At 35.6% G+C, this 23,492-nt stretch overlaps 2 protein-coding genes across 2 annotated transcripts; both read left to right on the top strand.

The window, feature by feature from the left end:
• The first annotated feature begins 755 nt into the window (after positions 1 to 755).
• On the top strand, positions 756 to 15,252 carry LOC132130370 (protein ERGIC-53-like). Its single transcript, XM_059542068.1, has 13 exons — positions 756 to 988; positions 3,684 to 3,838; positions 5,560 to 5,667; positions 6,296 to 6,357; positions 6,733 to 6,832; positions 7,095 to 7,218; positions 7,702 to 7,760; positions 7,932 to 8,064; positions 8,476 to 8,663; positions 9,028 to 9,098; positions 12,287 to 12,443; positions 14,202 to 14,323; positions 14,657 to 15,252. Exons 1-13 carry the CDS (start codon positions 763 to 765, stop codon positions 14,691 to 14,693), a joined length of 1,542 nt encoding a protein of 513 aa, XP_059398051.1. The 5' UTR covers positions 756 to 762; the 3' UTR covers positions 14,694 to 15,252.
• Positions 15,253 to 17,891: 2,639 nt separating this feature from the next.
• On the top strand, positions 17,892 to 20,835 carry cplx4a (complexin 4a). The gene is made up of 3 exons (XM_059542239.1): positions 17,892 to 18,386; positions 19,894 to 19,981; positions 20,547 to 20,835. Exons 1-3 carry the CDS (start codon positions 18,223 to 18,225, stop codon positions 20,772 to 20,774), a joined length of 480 nt encoding a protein of 159 aa, XP_059398222.1. The 5' UTR covers positions 17,892 to 18,222; the 3' UTR covers positions 20,775 to 20,835.
• Positions 20,836 to 23,492: the final 2,657 nt, after the last annotated feature.

Below are 23,492 nucleotides of genomic sequence, written 5' to 3' on the forward strand. Positions count from 1 at the left end.
ATTCAAGACCTTCATTACAGGTTCAGCAGGATAAGAGGACGTGCTGAGAGTCTCTTGTTCTGTCACTCATGGTGTGTGTACTGTGTGTTTTGTTATCCGAAGCTTTATAGCACATAGCTTCCTGTTCCTGTTGAATGCTTTGATATAGTATACTGTACAGACCTGTGAATGTGTAAATTGTGCATGACAGCTGTACCATATAATATATTATAAAAAAAAACATAAAAAAACTTTGACTATGAAAACTGTATATACGTAACACTAAATATAGATGTACATATTTACACACACAAATCTCTCTCTCTCTCTATCTATCTATCTATCTATCTATCTATCTATCTATCTATCTATCTATCTATCTATATATTTATAATGCACAATATAATATATATTTTAGAGTGTATTTTATGATGTAATATATTTAGCATGGATTATATTCTTGTGTGTGTGCTAAATGCTATATCAAAAACATGTACTGTATTAGCCAGTCTAAACAGTCTGAAAAAAGCTCATATAAATTTAATCTTGCCGGTCAAGAATATTTGTTAACACCTCTTTGGCAAAAAGAAATGTTGGGGTTACTTAAGTAGCTTACTAGTATGCTATGACACGTCTAGTACAAGTCATCATCAGTACCTGAAAACGAGACTCAAAGCGGTTCTCCTTTTAATTCCCCACCTGTCAATCAAGCGCTTCAGCCAATGAAAGAGCGCCCTGTTGGCCCTTCAGCGTTTCCAGTCGTCCCGCCCCTCACTGCGCTCTATGACTGCGCTACGTCAGCACTCTGACTCAAACATGGCGGTGTCCATAGCGAAGTGCCTGGCAGCTTATCCCTATTTATTACTAATATTTTTAATATTTCCATACGCTTTCGCCGACAGTGCTGCCGAGGATTCGCCGCACCGGCGCTTTGAGTATAAATATAGTTTCAAAGGGCCACATCTGACACAGAGTGATGGAAGAATCCCATTCTGGATTCACACTGGAAGTAAGTTTATCCATCCATCTGTATAACTGTTCTCTGTCAGTATGTTTAGTCCATGTACATACTTGTAGTTTAAATTCCCCATTAAATTTATGTAAAGTTGCATTAAAATAAATGAACCAGTGGTGCAATCATTATTGAATTAATTAATTAATGAATAATAGATTACATTGCTTTTGCATGTTTTTGTTTTGTAATAATGCAAATTATGATATTTTGTAACATATCTTAAAGTAAACTATGTGCACACTCAGTTCTGATATGTTTGGTGCACTGCCAGCTGTGTTTTTATGGTGTGTTGAGAAAACAACAGCTACTTTTTAATAAAATGACATTTTGATTGGTCTTCAGATTCACATAATGATCTTTTATGCATAATTAAATTATTAGTAAACGTAGACATGAAGTTTCACAGCTGACATGGCACTAGTTTTCCTAAAGGGTTAAACAAATCTGTCTCAGCATGTGCGGAGAGCAAAGTTCTGTTTTGCAACACTTCCCAAATCTCAAATACACTGCACATATTAGCCTGAAGGAGCAATAAATCTACTGTTTACGTAGTCAATAGATTTAATGTTGTGATTTATGTCCTGTTGTTCTGTTTAAATCGATTTATCTCAACGGAGAAGTATGCTGTCAGGGAAGAATGTGCTCATAAACCTGGTATTTTGCCAGATATTACACGGATGTGTGATGATAAAATTATATAACGTAATTATTTTCTGTATTCTCTAATAAAGCAATAAGCCCCAAGACGCCATGGTTTACATTGAATTTATAACACCTAAGGTAAGGGGTGATGTTAGAAAACCCCCTTAGCTGTTATTCATTTACTTTGAACGATGGCTTCACGGGGCTTATTGCTTTTATAAAACTGTTATTTCATATATATAATAACGTTCCACCAAATAAAATGGCAAATAAAGTGTAATGATATAAATAAAACTGTATTTTTACCAAACATGTACTTGCTATGTACTTCCTCAGTTGTGATTCTAACAAAGTGGTTGCCGAGCAACACACAGAAGTAAACAAGTATCAGTGTTGCCAGATGTACGATAATTATCGTATTTGTACGATAATTTTTACCTCTGTACGATGTACGATCAATAATGAAAAAAATCCCTTAATGTACGATAATTTCAGAATTCTATGAAAATTTAAATGAGGGTTGTTGCAGTCATAGGGCTTATTTTCTCATACACGAAATCGGCTCATTATCGACACTCTAAATGCATTCGTGTGCACCTCAGGGTGTGTTAAGACTGTAGGAGAGTGCCCTGCTTTAAAGCCAACGAGCACTAGTTGCGGTCCATGATAGCAAGAACCCCTTCAACATCTGGCAACACGCAGGATTCCAATGAAAGCGGCTAAGATGTGGAGTCAACTGCACCACGCAGCAACAACTAAATTCCTTCTTCACTGGACGCGACAAAGGAAGTGTTAAAAATAATTTTAATATGATTTAATATGCGCCACGACGCAGACAATCACTGAAAATAATAGGATAGTATTTTGTCTCACTGCTTCCGTCAAACAATACGCCTTGTTATCTATTGTGGTAATTTGCAGGTCGTGTCAAAATGTTGTTGGTTTAGAATAGATAAATAACTCTTTTGACTCGTGTACGATAATTTTCTTCCAGATACGATAATTTTGAACTTCTGGTACGATACTTGGACATTTCCAATCTGGCAACACTGACAAGTATGTTTGTAGTGTAATTTACAACAGCTTCAAACGTGCGGCAACCTCCCGCTCTCTCTTGTGAAGCCAACAAGGAAGTGACTTAAACTGTAATTCATTGACTTGGCTGCTAGGGGCTGGCTTCAAAAGGGAGTCAATCCCATAGAAAACATTTTTGGTCTATATAACTAATTTTGCACTTCATGACGACTGTGAGGGGGGGTTGATTTATTTATTTATTTTATAACTCATCCATTTAAATTATATTAAGTTATGCATAATTAATTTGCTCGGCCACTTGAGTTACCGGTGGATTGCTGCTGCTGTCACCGCCGTCGTGCTAAGTGTGCGTGGTTTCGGCAACCAGCTCCCCACCTTTTTGCCCATTTTTGGTATCCGTCAGCAGCGGCAATCCACCTTTCACTCAAGTGGCCACGCCCTTAATTATGCAGAAATTTAAGGTCGAATATAATTTAAACGGATGAGTTATAAAAAAATTCAAACCCCTCACAGTTACCATGAAGGTCAACATTTGCTTCATAGATCAAAATCATTTTTTTGAACCAAGCTGAAACTTATTTTTCTGCTGTAAAGTTGTCCATTTTAACATGGGGAGTCTATGGGACTGACTGCCTTTTGAAGCCTGCCTCTAGCGGCTAGTCGATGAATTACAGTTTAAGTCACTTCCTTGTTGGCTTCATGAGAGAGAGCGGGAGGTTGCCGCTCGGGTTTTAGAATCAGAATCAAGGACCGGAACTATCCGTTTTATAATGTAAGATATACTGATAGCTTTGGTAACTGACACATGCTCAGAAACCAGCTTTCTTACCTCAGCTCTTCCTGGTTTTGAGAAACAACCCTTTAATAATTTTTTTAAAATAAATTGGGAAAACTTCTTTACATCAGATCAGGTTGCTCAATGATCAGTATATTCTTAATATTATTATTATTAAATAATAAATATTAGATAATTTTCTATTCATGCATTTTCCCATTTCCATCTTCTCTCCAGATGCCATTCCTAGTTCAGATCAGATCCGAATCACCCCCTCTCTGCGAAGCCAGAAGGGTTCGGTATGGACAAAAAACCCTGTAGGTTTTGAACACTGGGAAGCTGAAGTGACATTCCGTGTGTCCGGACGAGGACGAATGGGAGCTGATGGATTGGTAAAAATATTATTATTAATATTATTCTAATAAATATAATATAAAAGAACTGTTTATTTTGTGTATATGTGAGCCTCATTTCTACATTTGTGGCTATAGGCAGTTGTAAACATATAGAAGCACAGACATAAATTGTTGATGACAGTGGAGGGTCATGTTGACACTTTAACACAGTTCAGATTTTTTTTACTCTACGGTAAAATCTTGTTATTGTAAAATATTATTACAACTTAAAATAACTGTCTTCTGTTGTAAGATAATTATCTTTATTCAATAAGGTATCATTCTGATCACTAAAATGATTAATTAATACTAAGAAAATACTAAGACTTACTGTAAGAATTACTGTAGTAGTAATTCCATTTTAATTCTATAATTCTATATTATATTAAAAATGTAAAACATTCTATTTACCACCTCAGTTGGATATTACTATGAACTAATTAATATTCATGAGCAATTTCATGACATCACCAACCTAAACCATTAACTAAAACTGTTAAAACATGTTTGTTAATTTAAATCAAATTAAAAATAAACATTTAATGAAAATTATTATTAATTTATTATTATTAATTATTTTAGGTAGCTGCCAAGGCAAGATTTCTCATTTGTATTTAATTGAAGTTAAAGCACTTAAATTACAAAAAAAAAGATCATTTAAAATGTTATTTATTACTTTGATACAAAGCTGAATTTTCAGACCATGATCATTCAGAAATCATTCTAATAAGTTCTTTTGCTGCTCAAGAAACATTTCATATTCTGTTGAGAACAGATTTTTTCGGAAACCATGCTTTTTTCAGGATTCTTTTAATCTCTGCATTTTGCTAATAAACATGACATTTATAACTTGTACATGTCACAAGTGCAAAACCTTTAACTGACGTGTGAAGGACACGTATATGAAACAGCAAACGTTATGTAAAACAGAAGCTGTGAAACAGTCAAGCAGAAGGGCAGTGTGTCTACTTCCTGTGAAGTCATGTCTAGAAATCAGAAAATCATAGAGACTTGATGGTGGAAACGTTTTACTAACAGCATAGAAATAAGCTAACAGCTACTCAGAACACCTGCATAGTCATGACCGGGCAACCACCCGGAACACCCTAGCATTGTGCCAGCAGTTTTGCATGAGCAAACAACAGTCGCATTTAGTTAAATGTTACTATTATTTCTTTTCACAAACCATTAAATTGTAGGTTTGCATTTCAAGTTCATTATGATTCATCATGAGCTTATTTTGTGTGACTGTGTTACTGGGTGCTATACAGAATTAACTTGCACAAAATATGCTTTTCTAAAATTGTTAAAAGTCATTAGGTTTAAATATTTCATCTTACCACATGCATTTCTTTTTGCATAGAATAAACCATTTTCTCAGGAAAAGCGTCCATTTGTCTGCCTTGATAAATTCACGTACGCTGTTCGGCATTTGCAGTGTAGAATGAGCAATTAAATGTAGTGTTGTACAACTAACATGTGCTTTCTTTGAATTGTCCCACAGTCTGGTGGAGCAGACCACACTGAGCTCAAGCACCACTTACCAAATTACCCATGCTCACTGAAGAAAGTGTGTGTGTGTGTGTGTGTGTGTGTGTGTGTGTGTGTGTGTGTGTGTGTTTGTGTTTGTTTGTGTGTGTGTGTGTGTGTGTGTGTGTGTGTGTGTGTGTGTGTGTGTGTGTGTGTGTGTGTGTGTGTGTGTGTGTGTGTTTCTGTAGGCCATATGGTTCACAGCCAGTCAAGGTCTGGAGGGTCCTGTGTACGGAGCGGCTGATCAGTGGAATGGCGTGGGAATATTCTTTGACTCTTTTGATAATGATGGAAAGGTGATTGGACACAAGTATAATTTTTAAACAAATGCGTTTTCATTATTATAGTTTCATTTCAGATTTGTTTATTTAAATGTATGAAAATACATTATGATTATAGCTGTATCGAATGTTATTCAGAATTGTTGTTATTCAGAACTAATAAGTTACGCTCAAGTAGCTCAAGTTGCATTTTTGCTAAATAAAACTAATATAAAAAAATGAAAAAGAGCAATATAGTTACTTTTAAAGGGCATTTTTATATTAATTTTTTTTTCTCATCTGACTCCATAATATAACATTTTAAAGATATCATACTTGTAAAAATTTATTCATCTGCATGATTGTTTTTAATCATTTTTCAGCCCTAGAATTTGTAATTATTAGTTCATTGAAAAACGTATGTTTTTTAACACTTGATTGTATCAGAAAAATTTACCCAATAATGTTTGTTTTTGAACGATGCGCATTTTTCAGTCAAAACAACTTAAGGTAAAGCTAAATATATATTTGTCAAAGGATTATGATTATGTGTTTTGCGTTTGCCTCAGGAGCAAACACCAAAGTTCCTCAGTGGATTTGTTTTGTGCCTCCTCTGTACTAAATAAGGATTCTGTCTCTCTTCTTTGTGACCTTGCTATTGTAGAAAAACAACCCTGCTGTCCTGGTGGTGGGTAACAATGGAAAACTTATTTATGACCATCAAAAGTAAGTAAACCGATCCTCCTTGCGGACATCGGTGCTCTCATTTTTACATTTGAACGGAGATTAGGAAATATGATGATTTATGAGAGAGTCTAATCCTCTGTCTGTCTTAATGCTTTCACTGTTAGTGCACTCAGATTAAATTAGATTTGTGAGCCAGCGGGGGAGAGCTGTCAGCAGCATATGTGCTAGACTGTGCAAACACACTGAGAAATACCCATAGCCCTTCATATTCTTGATATGTTTTTGTTGATTCATTTCATTTAAGGAAATTTTAATAGAAACAAATTTAGTTTTTTCTAATTGATATGGGAAAGGAATCGCTTGTTGTTGTTGTTTTTGTGTTTACATATATGATAAACCATATTTTTCCTCCAGTGATGGCACAACCCAGTCTCTGGGTACATGTCTTAGAGACTTCAGAAACAAACCTTACCCTGTACGTGCCAAAATCGTCTACTACAAGAAAACTTTATCGGTAGGTCAAGTTTATATCACCATAAACCAATAATAAGATTCAACATACATTCATTCTGAAAAACCAACTATAATTTTACCTTATTTGGTCATTATTATTACAAAATAATTACTACTGTAGGTTTTTCTTTCTGTAAATTTTGTATTGTATGTCAAAACAATAGAGCCATGTAACTGGTCATTACCTTACCTAAATTCATCTTTGAGATTTCAAATTAAAATCGGAATATAATATAACGTCTGAATATTCTCAATGGTTTCAGGTTTTCATCAATAACGGGTTCACTCCTGATAAAGATGATTATGAGTTCTGCACCAAAGTAGAAAACATGATCATTCCTGAGAATGGCTATTTTGGCATCTCTGCGGCCACCGGAGGACTTGCAGGTATGGTTTAAAAGTAACCAAATGCAAAGATTTTCTTTGTTATGCTTCGGCTGGATCAGCTTACGAGAAAATAGTTGGCTTTGAACCATTAAAGACATAGTTCTACCTAAAATGAAAGTTCTATCATCATTTACTCACCCTCAAGAACACACAAGATATTTTTTAGAATGTTGGTAACCAAACTGGTAGCCAATAACATCCATAGTATTTTTTCCCATACTACGAAAGTCAATGGCTACCGTCAGCTGTTTGGTTACCAACATTCTTATTGATAATACCACCAAAAAAATATCTTCTTTTGTGCTCAACAGAAGAGAGAAACTCATGTAGGTTTGGAACAACTTGAGGGTAAATTAAAGAATTTTCATAGGGGAAGAAAGAAAGCTGAAAGAAAGAGTTTAAAACATGTTTGATGTTGCTGGTGTTACTGAAATTGCACGCTGCAGCTTTAAAAATATGGCTAAACAATTTCTTTTTTGACAGATGACCATGACGTTCTGTCGTTTTTGCTGTTCAGACTTACCGAGCCTGGGCAGAATCTGGTACACATTTTCCTCCCCACTCATGATTATGATTAAAAAGGATCGGCCATACTTGTTTCATAAGTGTCTACCTCTTACTTCATTCCTCTTGTTCATTATAATTGGAGGATGCGTAAGTGTGTCTATGTGTGTGAGTGGGTTTGAATGTGTGTTTTGTGTCCTTCTATAAAGCCTCCCCCAGAAAAAGAGATTCCCAAAGAGGAGAAGGACAAGTACCAGGAGGAATTTGAGAATTTCCAACAAGAGCTGGACAAAAGGAAAGAGGAGTTTCAGAAAGAGCACCCTGATGTCCAGGGGCAGCCCAGTGAGTTGCTCTCATTCTGTCTGAAGGTTTGACCACTCAGCTTCAGGTTTTTATGATGTTCATTGTCAAAAGACATGAGACACTGATATAAAAACACAGAAATAGAATGATGAAATGTTATGAATAAAAACCTGTACACTTTTTATAAACCCTGTTCTAATCTTAGATCTGATTGGACGAGCCACAACTTTATTTATAAAAGATCTTATATTTATTTTGTTCATTTTATTATCCATCCAAGGGCATTTAAGCCGCAAATTTGTATTTTATTTGTTTGTTTATTTATTATTTATTATTTATTTAAACAACACATTCGGTTTCGACTGATTAATTTCTTTACTACCTGGGTTGCTTAAAAATGAAAACCCATATTTGTAGAAAAACATCGGTTCAGTGTTTCTCTTCTGGCAGTTGAGGACATGTTTGAAAGTGTTAACGACCGGGAAATCCGTCAGGTGTTTGAGGGGCAGAATCGAATACACCTGGAAATCAAGCAGCTAAACAGACAGCTGGCCATGATTCTGGACGAACAACGCCGTTATGTGTCAGTCATCACAGAGGAGATCTCCAAACGTTCGTCACAAGCACAGTCAGGACAGGTAAGACTTGAAAAATGCGTTTGAAATATGGCAAACATACATCTAACAGTGTATTAAAACATTAAATGCTAATCTAAAAAATGTTAGCCTGAATGCACTGTAAGTCGCTTATGGATAAAAGCGTCTGCTAAATGCATTAATTTAATTTAATTTAATGTTGACCAGATTTTCATACTGAATGCTGTGACACGTCATCTCAGATCCATGTTTTTAGATCTAGTCTGACATCTTTTAAAACCTGTTGCTTTATCAGTTTGTGAAGCGCCAAAATTATATAATTGCTTTTAATACTCACAAGTGATTTATTTAATTTATGATCTAAACTATCCTTGAGTCTAACTAAAAGTTGGCATGCTTTATTTAGGCTCCCAATCATGAAATGGACACCATAATCAATACACAACAAGAGGTTTTGAGGAACCTTAATGAAGTAAGGTAAGTGCCTAAGGAAAATATTGTTCTCCTGTCCAAAACAACTGTTATATTACCATATTTTATGAAAAATAAGTCACACCTGATTTTAACTCTAAATTGCATTGTTGATAGAAGAAAAGCATACAAGTTGCATCGGTATATATGTAAGTCACATTTTATTATTACATTCAGAAATAATATAAAATACCAGTATATAAAACAAAACCTTTACAGACATTAAAAGCATATTTTATTTTCCCTCACACCACAACAAATCCTTTACTTTTAACAGTATTTAGAACAGAACTGAAATGGATAAAAACAATACAAACATGCATTATAGTGGCATTAATTATCAGTAAAATGTATTATAAATGCCAAGCCTCAACACATTTATTTAAATTGAAACTAACTACTAAAAATTAATATGATATACCTCTCGAAATTCCTAGCCAATTAAGTGTTAAGTCAAAAACAATCTCTGAGTGAGTCAACTACTTACAGGCCTTAGCGCATTACATGCCTTTGCAAAAGGCTGAACAATGCAACAGATTAGGTTTTGTCTGTAAACATCCTGTTTGTTGTGTCTTTACATAAAGATCTAAAGATGTTCATTGTATAATCCAGATTAAATACATTTGTTTGTTATTCAGTTTTGGCCTCTGTAATGTCAGCATTGTTTTTTTGTTTTGTTAGCGGACGGTTGTTTGTTTTTCTCCAGGTGTTTTTGAAGTGAGGTGTAGATGAAACAAGGATTAAAGCCCAAAAATGAAATCGAATAATAAGGCTTTGGGATTAGACCCCAAAATACAGCTTTTAAAACTCTTTTAACTGTGCAAGGAGAGGATTAGCCCACAATAGACTGTTTTTACAACAACTCGGATGTATCCAAACTATACTGATTGTTAAACCGGTTTTTAGAAAAACACTTACCGATGGCTTTGTTAGGGATTTAAGTAAGAGATTTGTTTGTGCATTTAGATAAAGAGATTGGCTGCAGAAGAGCATTGTTTGAAACCTTTAATAACCTAATTACATCTTATATTTTATTAAAACTGAATTTAACTGCAACGGCAAAAGCTTTATCCTTATCTACGCGTTTAAATAATTTGTACGTATATTACGTATAAAAGGTTTGCTATTTGGAGCATATGCAAATATTGTTACTTTTAATATTGCTATTAGCTAAACATAATGCAGCAGTCTTCATCAAAAGGGCAGAATCAATGCCACATTGTTGCCATATTGGCGGAAAGACGTCAAAAAGATCAGTAATCTGAGTCAATTGTTAATTTAGGCTAATCCTATTGGCACGCGTATTTAAACAGCATTTGGTCTGCAACAAACAAATGCTCCATTGATCGAGTTCATCTTCTAGATTATGTACATATTAAGATCTTGACCTTTTCTTTTTTTTTATCATAATTTCATTTTACTCGTCTTGGCCCAACAAAATGACTTATCTGATGGGGAAAAGCGAATTCCTCTGGCATATAGTTCATTTGAAGTGGATAAAGATTACTTGGGAGGGTTACTAAATGTTCACTTTTTGCCTCAAGGGAGATTAGAGTCTAATTATTATTTTTTTTCTCCCTTAAGAAACAAATTTGATTTTCTTTAGGCTCCTTATGGGCCTCTGTTTGAAGGATTATATGCAAATCTTTAAATATATCCATCATACACCAGCAAATACACGGTCTGCTTCTGATTGCTTTCTTGTCTTTGTAATTCCCCAAGGAGACTGTGCTTATGACTTACCAAACGCTTTCATTTTGCCCATCCCCTCATATTTTTTTATCCTAGTAATCATCCTAGAATTCTGAAGACGATATCCAAAGAAATGGGGTTCAGGCACAGGATAATACATGATCAGTAAAAAATGCGTGTCACGCAGAGAAATTATCTTAAATTTCGAGATGTGTTCCTGATTAAAAGTTTAAACTGTGTGCTGCTCTTTTATAATATGCTGACCATAAATTTGACCTTATTTTGATAAAAAAAAAATAATTATGTATTAAAAGAAAAAAAGTAAAACAAAAAACAAATAATAATAATAATTTAATTTACGTTAACATTCCTTTTTTTGTGTGTGTGTATCATAAAATAATTAGATATACAGAGTGTTTGTCTAATTTCTTTTTAATACATCATTGAAGTGTTTTCTAGATTGTTTGTCTTATACTCATAACAGATATAAATGGATAATTATTTTATTTATTCATGTAAGATTTGTTTATTATTCCATTTTAAGCATACTGCTTCTAGCCAAATGAAAGTGAGGAAAGCTGTGGCATGGCCTGAATGGGTATTTATTAATCATCTGAAATATGTTTGGGAAACGGACCATGTTTTTTAGGAAGATTAATTTAGCAATCATTGCTGCTTGAGCTGCAGGGTAATTTCATTTTTTCTATGAGGCTGAAGGATATATGGCCTTTTGGTGAGAGTTAAGAGGAGGCTTAAAAGATTAGATTGGGACAATTCACTGTAATATTAAGATTAAGATTTTGTTGGCCGAGGACCTTGGGCACAGCAGTCATTTGCCAGTGTAATCAGGGACAGCAGCGTTTACATGCAGTTCTATCAAGATGTCATTAGAGGTGTGAGAAAGGCTCAAAACCTTTAGACCTGACAGAGCTGAACAGCAAGTGTAGATGATATTTGATTTGTTAGGTTTTACAGTCTTATTGAGATTAGATGTTTGTTAAACTAAAAATATCTTGCCATTTTAAAATCGGTGCCTTGGGGAAAAAGATGCCATAAGTTGTATTGAAAAAATATTGTATTAATCTATTTCTCTAAAGTTGAATTACCCATGAAACTCGTTGAATTTTTTGGAGACCATTACATACCAATAAGTAGGGAGGGAGTGGAAATTATATTTTTGCATGGTCATGTCTACAATTGAAATAATGTCATGAAATCCGAAAAACATGAGCTTTGTCTTAAGAATCGTTTTATACATTTAAAACATAGATGAAGTCTTGTGACTCTCTGTCTCAGAGGAATTGATTGCTTGATAAGATCCTCTTGTATGACAAACTGTTGTATGCAAACAGTCAGCATCTGGAACCGTCTGGCATGCACAATTTGAAAATGTTAACTTTTCTTCTTGAATAATTAATAGTATTTTACATGCACTCTGACTCATGTATGTTTTTGTTCTGCTTTGCACTAATGTTGTTGTAATGTTGTGTTGTGGTCTGTAGGACTTCATTGTCAGACTTCAAGCAGTTGACAGTGGGTCAGCAGCATGGTAACGCAGCCGGACTAGGATCATATGAGACAGTCCAGCACTTCAATGACATCAAGGAGCATTTGCATGTCGTCAAGAGGAACATAGAACACATAATTCAGAAAAATCTGGTAAGTTAAAAATAAACCAGCATTTCTGATATGGGCTTATCTGACAAATAACCATATAGTCATAATCAAATAGTCAAACCAACTTCTTTTCATTTTTGATGACATGATGCATTTTATTGGTATGCCTTTCAGGATTATCATCGTAAACTAAAACCATAAATTATTTTAAATAAAATAAACTTTTACTGAGGTCAAATATAAAATAAATTGTACTTGTTTTATTTCACTTGTAGCCAAGTGAAATAAAGCTAACCTTTCTCAACCTTTCTCATTTTATTTTTTAACATGATGTACTAAAATAACTAAAAAAAATGAAAACGATATACAGTAGTTAACGTTTGAAGTCAATCAAAACTTTTCATCAAAGTTGTCCTGAAACCTAAAACCAAAATGTGTTGTTGTCTTTTTACAGCTTTACTGAACTCTTTTGATCCACTTCTATTAAATAATAATAAAAATGGAAGAAAATGCACAACAAAATTACTGAAACTGATTACTGATTACTTTAAAATGAAAAGAAAACAGAAGTATTAAAATAGACTAATTAAAATACAAATAAAAATTATAATAGTATCTCAGTGATACTAAAATAACACTGATACTTGTATTGCACTTGTATTAAGTTTTTTAGTTAACTTTGAAAATGCTATTTTTTATTTATTTATTATATGATGTAATATGACATGTTACATATTATATTATTGTAAAATAACACTGTTACTTGCGTATATTGTAAGAGTTTATTTATATATATATATATATATATAAATATATATATTACTTAATATATTTTACATTACATTCTAGAATCTCTAGATATTTACTAGGGCTGTGCAAAAAATTCGAAGACTATTTTCATGTGCATCTACAGTAGTCAGTAAAGGCACTCCTGTAATTATTGGTATCTCTCCAGCACGTGCGTTCAGGTCAGGATTGCAAGGTTTTCAAAACAAAACCTGCCCAATTGCTTCTCAAAACTAGCCCAATCGCGTTTTGTTCCGGGGCGATAAAATACACATTTTTTTTGGCAGGGTTGCCTTGGTAAAATTCGCATTTTAGGGGCTAAATATCAAATTATTGGGATTGGGGTCGCTTCAACCCGTGGACATGAAAAACAACCGCAGACTTGGCAACACTGGTTGGCCTTTACTACACAGAGTCGTTGTTCACTGACAATCTACACAAAATAAATTTTAAAATCGCAGGCGATTCTTTGTCGATTTTGAAAGTGATTTTGTGTAGCTTGTCCGTGAACTACGGCTCTGTGTAGTAAATGCCGCTCCACCTGAGCCAGTGTTGCCAAGTCTGTGGTTGTTTTTCGTGTCCGCAGGTCAAAGAAACCCCAATCCCAATAACGTGATATTTAGCCCCTTAAAACGCGAATTACCAAGGCAACCCCACCAAAAAAAGGTATATTTTAACCCCGGGACGAATTTTTTATCGGGGAACCCTCTGGAAACGCGATTGGGCTAGTTTTGAGAAGCAACTGGGCAGGCATTGTTGTGAAAACCTGGCAACCCTGATCTGAACGCATGTGCTGGAGATATACTACTAATTACAGGAGCACCTTTACTGATGAGATGCGCATGAAAATCACATTCGATTTTTTTGGACAGCCCTATCATTTACCAGCCCCCCCTCCCCCTTCACTTCTCTGTGTGGTTTCTGCCTTGTTTTAAATTGTCTATGTTTTAATTAATTAATAAAAAACTGGGGGAAAAAAGTGCCAATAACTCCTTTTTTGGTCACGATCCTTAGAATCCTGCGGAGAAGGTGAAGTGTCCTGAACTTCCTCCTTTACCCACCTGCCTCTCTACCACACACTTTGTGATCTTCATCGTCATTCAATCCCTCCTCTTCTTCAGCTACATTATGTACAAGTGAGTGAATTTTAATGTTGCAGCATTCGTGCAAGGCTCTTTAAGAGGTATGTAAATGGAAAAAGTGTTTTGTTCCTTTCTGATTGGGTGCTTCATTAAGCTTCAGTTTTTGGATTCTTGTGATGGCTTCCTCAGATGCTTTGGTAGTTAAAGTACTGAAATCTCTCCCATTGTCTTTAAATTAAAAGTTATCTTGTTCACATAATGAAAAAGAAAGACGGTCAGATATCAGTCAAGATAGACATTTTGTATGAACAGAACAAAAATGAAGACCATTTTAAAATATTTATTTTGTCATAGACGGTGTTTTAATTCGATTTCTTCTCCTTCCAGGAGTCAGCAGGAAGCAGCAGCTAAGAAGTTTTTTTGATGATACTTAGCTCTTGGTAAACACAGCACAACATGTCCTGTGTTTTTTTTTTTTTTGTTAATTTCAAGATTGTTTGTTTTCTGTTTGCAAACTGTAAATTATTATACTTGAAAACTTTAGTATTTTGTTTGAGATTTTTTTTTTAATTCTTGATTTTTAATTTGATCAGAGTTGTACAGTGTTTGAATGGCTGCTATTTTCCAAGTGTGTGTGGCATTTGCAGTGGAAGATTCCTGAATATGATGTAATATATTCTTAAGAGGTCTGACATTATATTTACTGTTCAATACTGGTCCAGGAATCATTTCATAAACTCAATCACTGTCCCAGGAGCGTTCTGAGCTGTGGTAAAAAAAAAAGTAATCCCAATACGATCAAATATTTTAACGCATGCCCTTTGGTAATGCCTCTACAATAAGGCAGATTTTTCATCCAAAAGTGTTAAAGCTTTATTGTATTGGTAAAAGTAGGAACCTGAAGTTGTGAATGTGTGTTTTGAATCTTTAAAAACTAAAATGTTTTTCTTCTCAAACAATTTACATAAAACACAAATCAAAAACTTTTCGTGTTGTCTCATTTTTATTTTAAAATCTTGTATATGTTCTATATGTTGCCTGTTGCTGTAGTGTATTGTCAGCTCACTCTGTTTAAATGAGTAGCAGAAGTGCGGCTGGAGGTTTTGAGCTCCTGGATGCAGATGTAACTGTCTCATGCAGGGGGTAATGTAAGAGCCCCAGCCATGAGGCATAGCGCTGCTCTGAAGCGTCTATGCTTATGATTTAAAATGTTCTATATTAATGATCCATTACACAGGAAGTTACCACTGTTATGATCTGAATGACTGCTTAGATGCTACAGGCCATTGGTGTCCTTGTCACTATCATCCATTTGTGACATTAAGTGACGTGACATTCAGCCAAGTATGGTGACCCATACTCAGAATTTGTGCTCTGCATTTAACCCATCCAAAGTGCACACACACACAAAGCAGTGAACACACACACTGTGAACACACACCCGGAGCAGTGGGCAGCCATTTATGCTGCGGCGCCCGGGGAGCAGTTGGGGGTACGGTGCCTTGCTCAAGGGCACCTAAGTTGTGGTATTGCCGGCCTGAGACTCAAACCCACAACCCTAGGGTTAGGAGTCAAACTCTCTAACCACTAGACCACGACTCCCCCAAAGTATTGCACTGGGAATCCTGGGATATGCTGATGATTCTTAGCACTGATAATCCACCTGCGGTTCCGTCCCGCTTTCTCTCTTCGCTCTCAATCACTGCTCTCTGCTCCGGCTTGATTGTGTACTCTCACTCTCTCCCCCACCCCCTCTTCTCTCTCTCTCTCTTCAGGGGATTACACTGAGAGATGTCCTGTCCATTTAACACATCAGTCACTCCATCCCACCATGCTGAGCTCACTGGCCCTAACAGGAGATGCAGTTGTCAACCATTTCAATTTTAAGGACACTTTAATTATTCCTAGTGCTTTGAATGATAGGCAGTTTTTTTTTTTTTTTTTGGTGTATTTGTGTCTGTGACTCATTTCATCGCACTTCCTGTATGAATAGTAGTTGCGCCCTTTCAAGGCAACCATATTGTCACCCAAGATAAATTCAAATTTTAAGAACCCTGTCCACAACAATTCACTCTTAAAATGACCTTCCCCTCAGGTATAATAGTTTTCAGCATATTTATGTGTCCAATAGGCCCATAATTGAACAATTATGGGACTGTGGGGACACAATGATGTCCTTTCTGCTGTGTCTTCACCTTGGACAGGCATTGTCACCTTCAGTTTTGACTGTGTCAGAGCTTTAATAGGAGATAACAGACTCACAAAATGAGTTTTGTTGGACAATAGTCGGACTACAATATGAATTGACCTGAGGTACTTGTCAACAGCGAATAAAAAGAGACCTTTCGGTAATTCGTTTTTTTTTTTTACAAGGGTCGCGGGAGTTCGTAGGTACACTACCTTCGACTGGTTTAGGATGGTTTTAACATCGCATTTTGAGAGGGCACTGCGGCGAACGGACCGAGGGGGACAAACCTCTCACCCTGACACCCACCCTTCTTGCGAACGGATCCAAGGGTACCTCACACCACATCAGTCAACCCCCAGCCTGGAAAACCAACTAGGATACTTGAAGACCAGTTTGTTCAGGTTAAGAGACCATCTGTTTTAAACCAGTGATGACCAGAAATCCATGGTGAGCTTGTTCAGGAGTGATGTTCTTTTCAGGCAATATTTTACATCATGTTTAATAATTACTATCTGTCTATTTTAAATCATCTCTGCTGACAACTACTGGAAACTGCTGGATCTCCTGGAAGTTGGCAAGTAAATATGGTGTATAAAATCGTACCACCTCATCATCATCATCTTCACATCCAGTGGTTTGTAATCCTGTGGATGTGCTTTTCCTGGGCTCACAAGAGGTATGAATGGAAAACATTTCAGTCGACCTTTTAGTAATTACTCACAGTTTATGCTGCTCCATGTGTGAATGCTATGCTACATGCTATGCGTATTGGCAAATTAAGTCATTCCTTGTTAAAGCAGTGTTAATTAGACGTTGTAAATATTGGTAAAAATAGTCCAAGGTGGTTTGCTGATTTTAGCTGGGAACCAGGCTGGTCAAGTTTAGAAACGTTTTGAGCACTTGTTAGCTAGATAGCCTGAAAGACTAGTCACTGACCAGCTAAACCAGCCAAACACCATCTTTGCCAGATTGAGAGAATAACTACACCACCTGAAGACCAGTTTGGTCACACTGGAAGACCAGCTAACTGTTTTAAACCATCAGAAATCCATGGCAAGTGAAGTTTCATGTTTAGTAACTATTATCAGTTTTTCTGTAGTTTTCTCAGCAGACTAGAATTGAAGAACTGCAGAAGAATCTCCTAGGTGTTTGCAGGTAAATACAGTGTTTGAATTTGTAGGTCTTCATCAGCGGAAACAGATAAATAGGTTTGTAATCCCGTATCTTCTCTGGGCTCACAAATGAGTAAATCTAGTAACGGTTGGTTACGTTGCATTGGTCAGTCCCTTAAGTAATGTGATTAGCGGTCAGTCAGTGGGTGGATGCAACAAACATGACGTCAACAGCGGAGGCTGACCTAGTCTGCAAAACACAGAATTCATAGTTTTCAAGTTTTCTCTCTGATTGTTGTCTACTATTAATATTTTCCTACTATTAATATTTTCCTCTAGTTAGAGCTTTTGACTGATACATGCATTTGAGTTCTTTCACTTTTATTGTGTGGAATAGAAAGCCACAGCCATCTGTCTCTGTGTAGACGGCCGCATCTTAATCCAGATTATGGCTGCAGCATAAACGTGTTTTTTTTTTTTTTTTCAACAGTGTGTCCTTGATAACAGACAGGCAGGTCAGTTAGCCTAGCTCCAATTAGACCACCAACAATCCATCTGAGGGACCTCTCTGCTGGAAACTAAGGAATTTCACCAAAAGATTTTAGTAAAATCGTAACTTGACATCAATCTAAAGACTCCGACATAGTAAAAAAATGGCTTTTTTAATTAAAAGCATGGTGGGGAACCCACTGAAGGGAATGGGATTTGGAGGAGGAGAGGAGAAGGCTGAGGAGGAGACCCCCAAAGACCCCGCAGCGGCCGCTGGTATGACTAGAGAAGAATATGAGGAGTACCAGAAACAGGTAGTGGAGGAAAAGTAAGTAAGGTTTGGGCTCCTCATGTCCTATTTGTGCTTACATACTTAGCATTTAATCACCATGACAAAGTAAATGAAGAATCTATGCCAGCATGAATATTAAGTCAGTATTCTTTAGAGATATTTTTGCTCTTAGTGAGATTAATGCTTTATTGATCCCAGCTGGTGCCTGTTTGGTTCTGGATCCTTAAAGATTATGATACATCACAGAAATTCTGTAATTAAAATAAAAACTGCATTGTTGTCCATTGCAATGGGAGCTGCATAGGTTATCAGAGCAAGAGCATGATGCAAACTTAAATCTTAAAGACATCTGATGTTATCCTCTATGATGCATTCATGCGGACATCTGCACCATCTCCGAGTGTAAAAAACATAAAACACTGATAATGTCAGTGATTAAAGATGAACAGGCTCCATGTTGGTATCAGAAAGTAAGCGTCAGGTGCTAGCTGCTAATCAGTCCTAAGAGCCGGGCTTAGCAAGGGTTATCCTGGCCTTGTTGATCTGGATAAGGCTATTTTTAGAAGCAATCATGATAGAGAGTGAGTAATGAAAGTATTGGATAATGTTAGACCTCTGCATATGTAAAATCTACATTTATTTATTTATTTATATTTATTTTACCATGCCATAGTTGGGAGCCATTTTGTTTATAGTATACAGTATATAGTATAGTATACAGTATATAGTATAGTATACAGTATATACAGTAGTATACAGTTCCTTATAAACAAGGAACATGACTACATAACTAGATTAACACATGGAATGATGGCATTTATTTCGGTCATAAAAACATTTGCATATGTACTAAAAAGTATATGCACTAACATGCATTTTGAACCCAATTTCATATATATATATATATATATATATATATATATATATATATATATACCAATCGTAAAGATCAAATAGTAGGCTACAGACAAAAAACATCTGAAGCATGATTGCAACTATTGCAAGTTTAATCCCAAGATTTGCTATTATTCATGTTCAACTGAGATGAGATAACATCTCGCATCAACAGGCTCACTTAAGTAGAAATATGCCTAGGCTAGAAACAGATGATTCTTACAGTAAACATACATGCCTGCTGTGAGATTACTTCTAAACATCTGAAGATGTTTGTGTTGCTTCAGATCAAACATCCATAGGATTTTATGATCTAGTTGTTGCTGGTAAACTAAGAGCTTTGCCTCAAGTATAGCCATAGCACTGCCTGAACAATGCCATAAGCATCCTGAAAGACTTCAACTGGAATTAAGCTGTAGAGATAAACCCCAGAGATCATTTTATATGACTGCTACATTGTTTTGTCACGCATGGATTTTTAAACAAACCCGTTGTGCAATGCATGTTTTCCACTGAATTATGTTTACGGTGGTATGTTTTGTTTTTTGTTTTTACATGAAAATCACAAGATTTTTTTTTAAGATAGATTAATATGCTGTATTTGTCTTAGCATGTGATAAAGTGTTGTCAAATCATTTCTGATCCACAGAATGGAAAGAGATGCAGACTTCTTGCACAAGAAAGCAGAGAGGGCGACTCTGAGGGTTTGTCTACGAGAAAAATACAGACTTCCTAAAGTAAGAGCTTACTTACTCCCTTCTCAAATTCAAAAATAATCAATTTTAGTAAGGAAATGTTCTTCAGTTGGCAAATGATTCATTTTTTCATTCAAGATTTCAGTTATTATTTAGTTTGCTAAGCCCAGTTTGCTGTGGCTTCCACACACGCACATATACACAAATGCAGCTTCTCCCATAGGGATGCTTTGTTTGGCTCGGAGTTCTTGGCACTTCTGATAAATCAGCTAACCAGATTAAGAGAGTGAACCGAGGTCTGTGCAAGCCTTCAACCATACTGGCTTTCCTTAACATCTCTTTGCCTTTGTACAGCTTCGTTATCTCTCTTAAAACCTTAATGTAATGCAATATTGCAAAAGAGTAGCATACAGATAGTAGAGTCTATTATTATTGTGTAACACAGTGTACAGATCTTTCTGATCCACCCCAAATTCATTGGCCGATGTAAGGCTGGTCAGGATGTTCAATGTAACTGTGCAATGCACCACTGGTCCACATTGTTTTTAGCATTTAGACATTAGTGGAATTGTGCTTGAAAATAACATGGTGTGTATTTACCTCTCAGAGTGAGCAGGACGATAACATGATCCAGATTGCAGGAGATGACGTGGATGTCCCCGAAGAGCTGCTGAAGATGGTGGATGAGGATGCCACGGAGGAGGAGGAGAAGGACTCCATCCTGGGACAGATGCAGAACTTACAGAACATGGACATGGATCAGATAAAAGAGAAAGCCAGTGCTACACTGACAGAGATCAAGTCCAAGGCTGAGGAGAAGTGCTCCGTCATGTAGTGGTTTAACACATTCACACATCTCTACAAACCACGTCAGGTTTTTGAAATACAGTTTTGAGAAACTTAGGCGACTTTGTTTTTGACATGTCTTCAAAGGAAATTTCATTTGAAAGCATGTAAAACGAAGTCACCCAAGTTTTTAGTTCCCAAAAGCTGCAAGATATTCTCTTGCTTGGCTCCAAGTTTTGCTGCTGGACTTTTTCTTTTGTATCTGTTTGAATAAAGGATTATTGTAGTATATTCCTTCCCTTTCCTTTTTTTTTAATTACCTGTAATAGTATAATATGCAATATTACCTGTAAATATATCTAACAAACATCTAACTTGAGCCTGAGGTGGAGAATCTCTGTTTAAATCCCCCTCCTGCTTTTTTGCACAAGGGATGAGATGAATGTGATGCTGTTATTTCTTCTTCTTTTTTTTTGCTTTTCTTTTCTTTTTTTACTTTTTGACAGCAGACAATCTAACATTGAGACATATGATGTTGTAATGCACATTAGGATTATTTAGTCAGAAGTTTTTATGTGAGGTAAGTAGGCATGAATAGGATTGATGTCTCATGTGTAAACTGATTAAACACATGAATAAAACACTTGATTGAAAAACTGTGAGTCTGTCATGCATGTGTGATCAAAATAAGTACATGTCTATGAGATTTTCTTGGCCATGACATCTTACTATGTCAATGTTTTATGCCATGTAGATTTATATTAGCAAGAAAATGACTAAATCCTATAAAAAAAAAGGTCTGAAAAACATTTGTTTTTGTTTTTTAAGAAAATGTGTTACTGCATGACAGGAGAAAATAAAATGAATAGAAGCTCATGTTTGAGAAGTTAAATGCCTTCACTAGACATACTGTAGTAACATTGTAATGTTGTGCCTTCACATTATGTGACCTCATTGTAGGTCATTTTTATTTATATAGCACCTTGAAACAACCTTAATGCTGACCAAGGTGCTTCACAAGAACACAATAATAAAAAAAAACTTTTGTTTTTTTAATTTTCTTTTTCTTTTCTTTTTTTTTCACGCCAATAGGCTAACAGTAAAATAAACAAACAGCTAATTAAAAAAACAAACACTAAAATACTGTATCATAGTTATAGGCCTATATCAAAATTAGAGAACAAAGCGGTATATTAAAGTAGGCTAAAATAAGATTTAAATGAATGAACGAACGAACGAATTAATGAAATTTTAAAGCGTTAATCAACACATTCAAAGCATCGATCCTTGTATTTTGCGATGTGTTTTTGTTTTTCGAGTGTGTGTGTATCTTTGAATAAATCTGGAAATACCAACATTATCTGTTGTAATTAGGGAAAAGCCGAGCAGTTGAAAGGATTGTGCTGTTTTGGACAGAGGGGGAAAGTGTGTAATCCCCTCAAACCAGCGTGTGTCCTGCGGATTATCAGACTGCTGTCAATCTTTGTTCGGAGCTAATTACACGTATCCATTCAATATTGAGGAAGTCTGCAAATTCTTCCAATTAACTGCACCTCAATTGTAGGCTCGCTCTCAGGGGTCGCGCGCTTGCTGCTTGAGATCGCGTTTTGTTCGTGTAACAAAATCCCCTAAAACACTCCACGCTCGAAGTAGCCTAGCTCTTAGCGGTGTTTCAGAGTTGTAATTACAGTAGTTAGTTAGGCTGCTTAAATGTTTGACCACCAAAACTCAGGATGATTTCATTCTACCCTTACCAATTAACAGTTTTGTAACATTTGAATTCATTTCAGTGTTTTGTCCTTCACAAACTATCAATAACATTAGGACATTTTTTTTACTTTATTTTTATTTTTATATTTCATTTATTTCTTTTTGGCTAAGACTAAGTCATTTTAAGTTAGGCTACAACATTTAAAATGCTAACCATTGCCAATCGCGGAGTGTTATGCTAACACATTTTGTTTAGGCTAAATGTCTGTAACTCAGTGTATTTATTTTATTTTATAACTTTTTTTATTTTATCTTTACGCTGTGTTTTATATTTTATAACGATTGTGTTATATTTTAGCTGCAACGAATTAGTCTAAAATCTCCAACCTAAAGTGTGTAAAGTAGCTAATTTCAAGTATAAAGAGGCCTACTAATAAAATTTAAGCATTTTGTTAATTATAGAAATAGGCCAAACGTGTGTCGGTCACTCTCACATATATATATATATATATATATATATATATATATATATATAGCCTATATATATATATGAATGTGTGTGTGTGTGTGTGTGTGTGTGTGTGTGTGTGTGTTCATTTCATTTCACCATGATATGATAAAATGAAATGAAATCTCATTCAACAGTGTCAGAAAAAGCTTTCTCGTTGTATTTTTATTTTTTATATTTTTAATTTATTTTTATGACAATAGTGTCCTGTACGCTACAAGTGATTATTTTGGCGCGAGTGTAGCGTACCACAGAACATTTTACAAACTTGACATTTATAATGGCATTTTGCGCGTGCAGAGATCTTGATTTGTGTCGGAGATGTAATCCCAGCCCCAATTCCTCCTATTTCTACAGGCCATCAGGATCGAGACATCTGGAGTGGGAAAAGATGATTTAAGATTTATGTAAGGCGGTTTATAAAGCTGCCATTATGCCCACAAGTATCTCTGGGAGGAGTTAAATGCTCAGGAACAATACTACATCCCTCATTCCGACCAATCTGACGTGTCTTGACGTGTCGAAGGGGATGTCACTCACACAATAGAG

This window comes from Carassius carassius, chromosome 47, assembly GCF_963082965.1.
Source record: "Carassius carassius chromosome 47, fCarCar2.1, whole genome shotgun sequence".
NCBI classification, from domain to species: domain Eukaryota; kingdom Metazoa; phylum Chordata; class Actinopteri; order Cypriniformes; family Cyprinidae; genus Carassius; species Carassius carassius.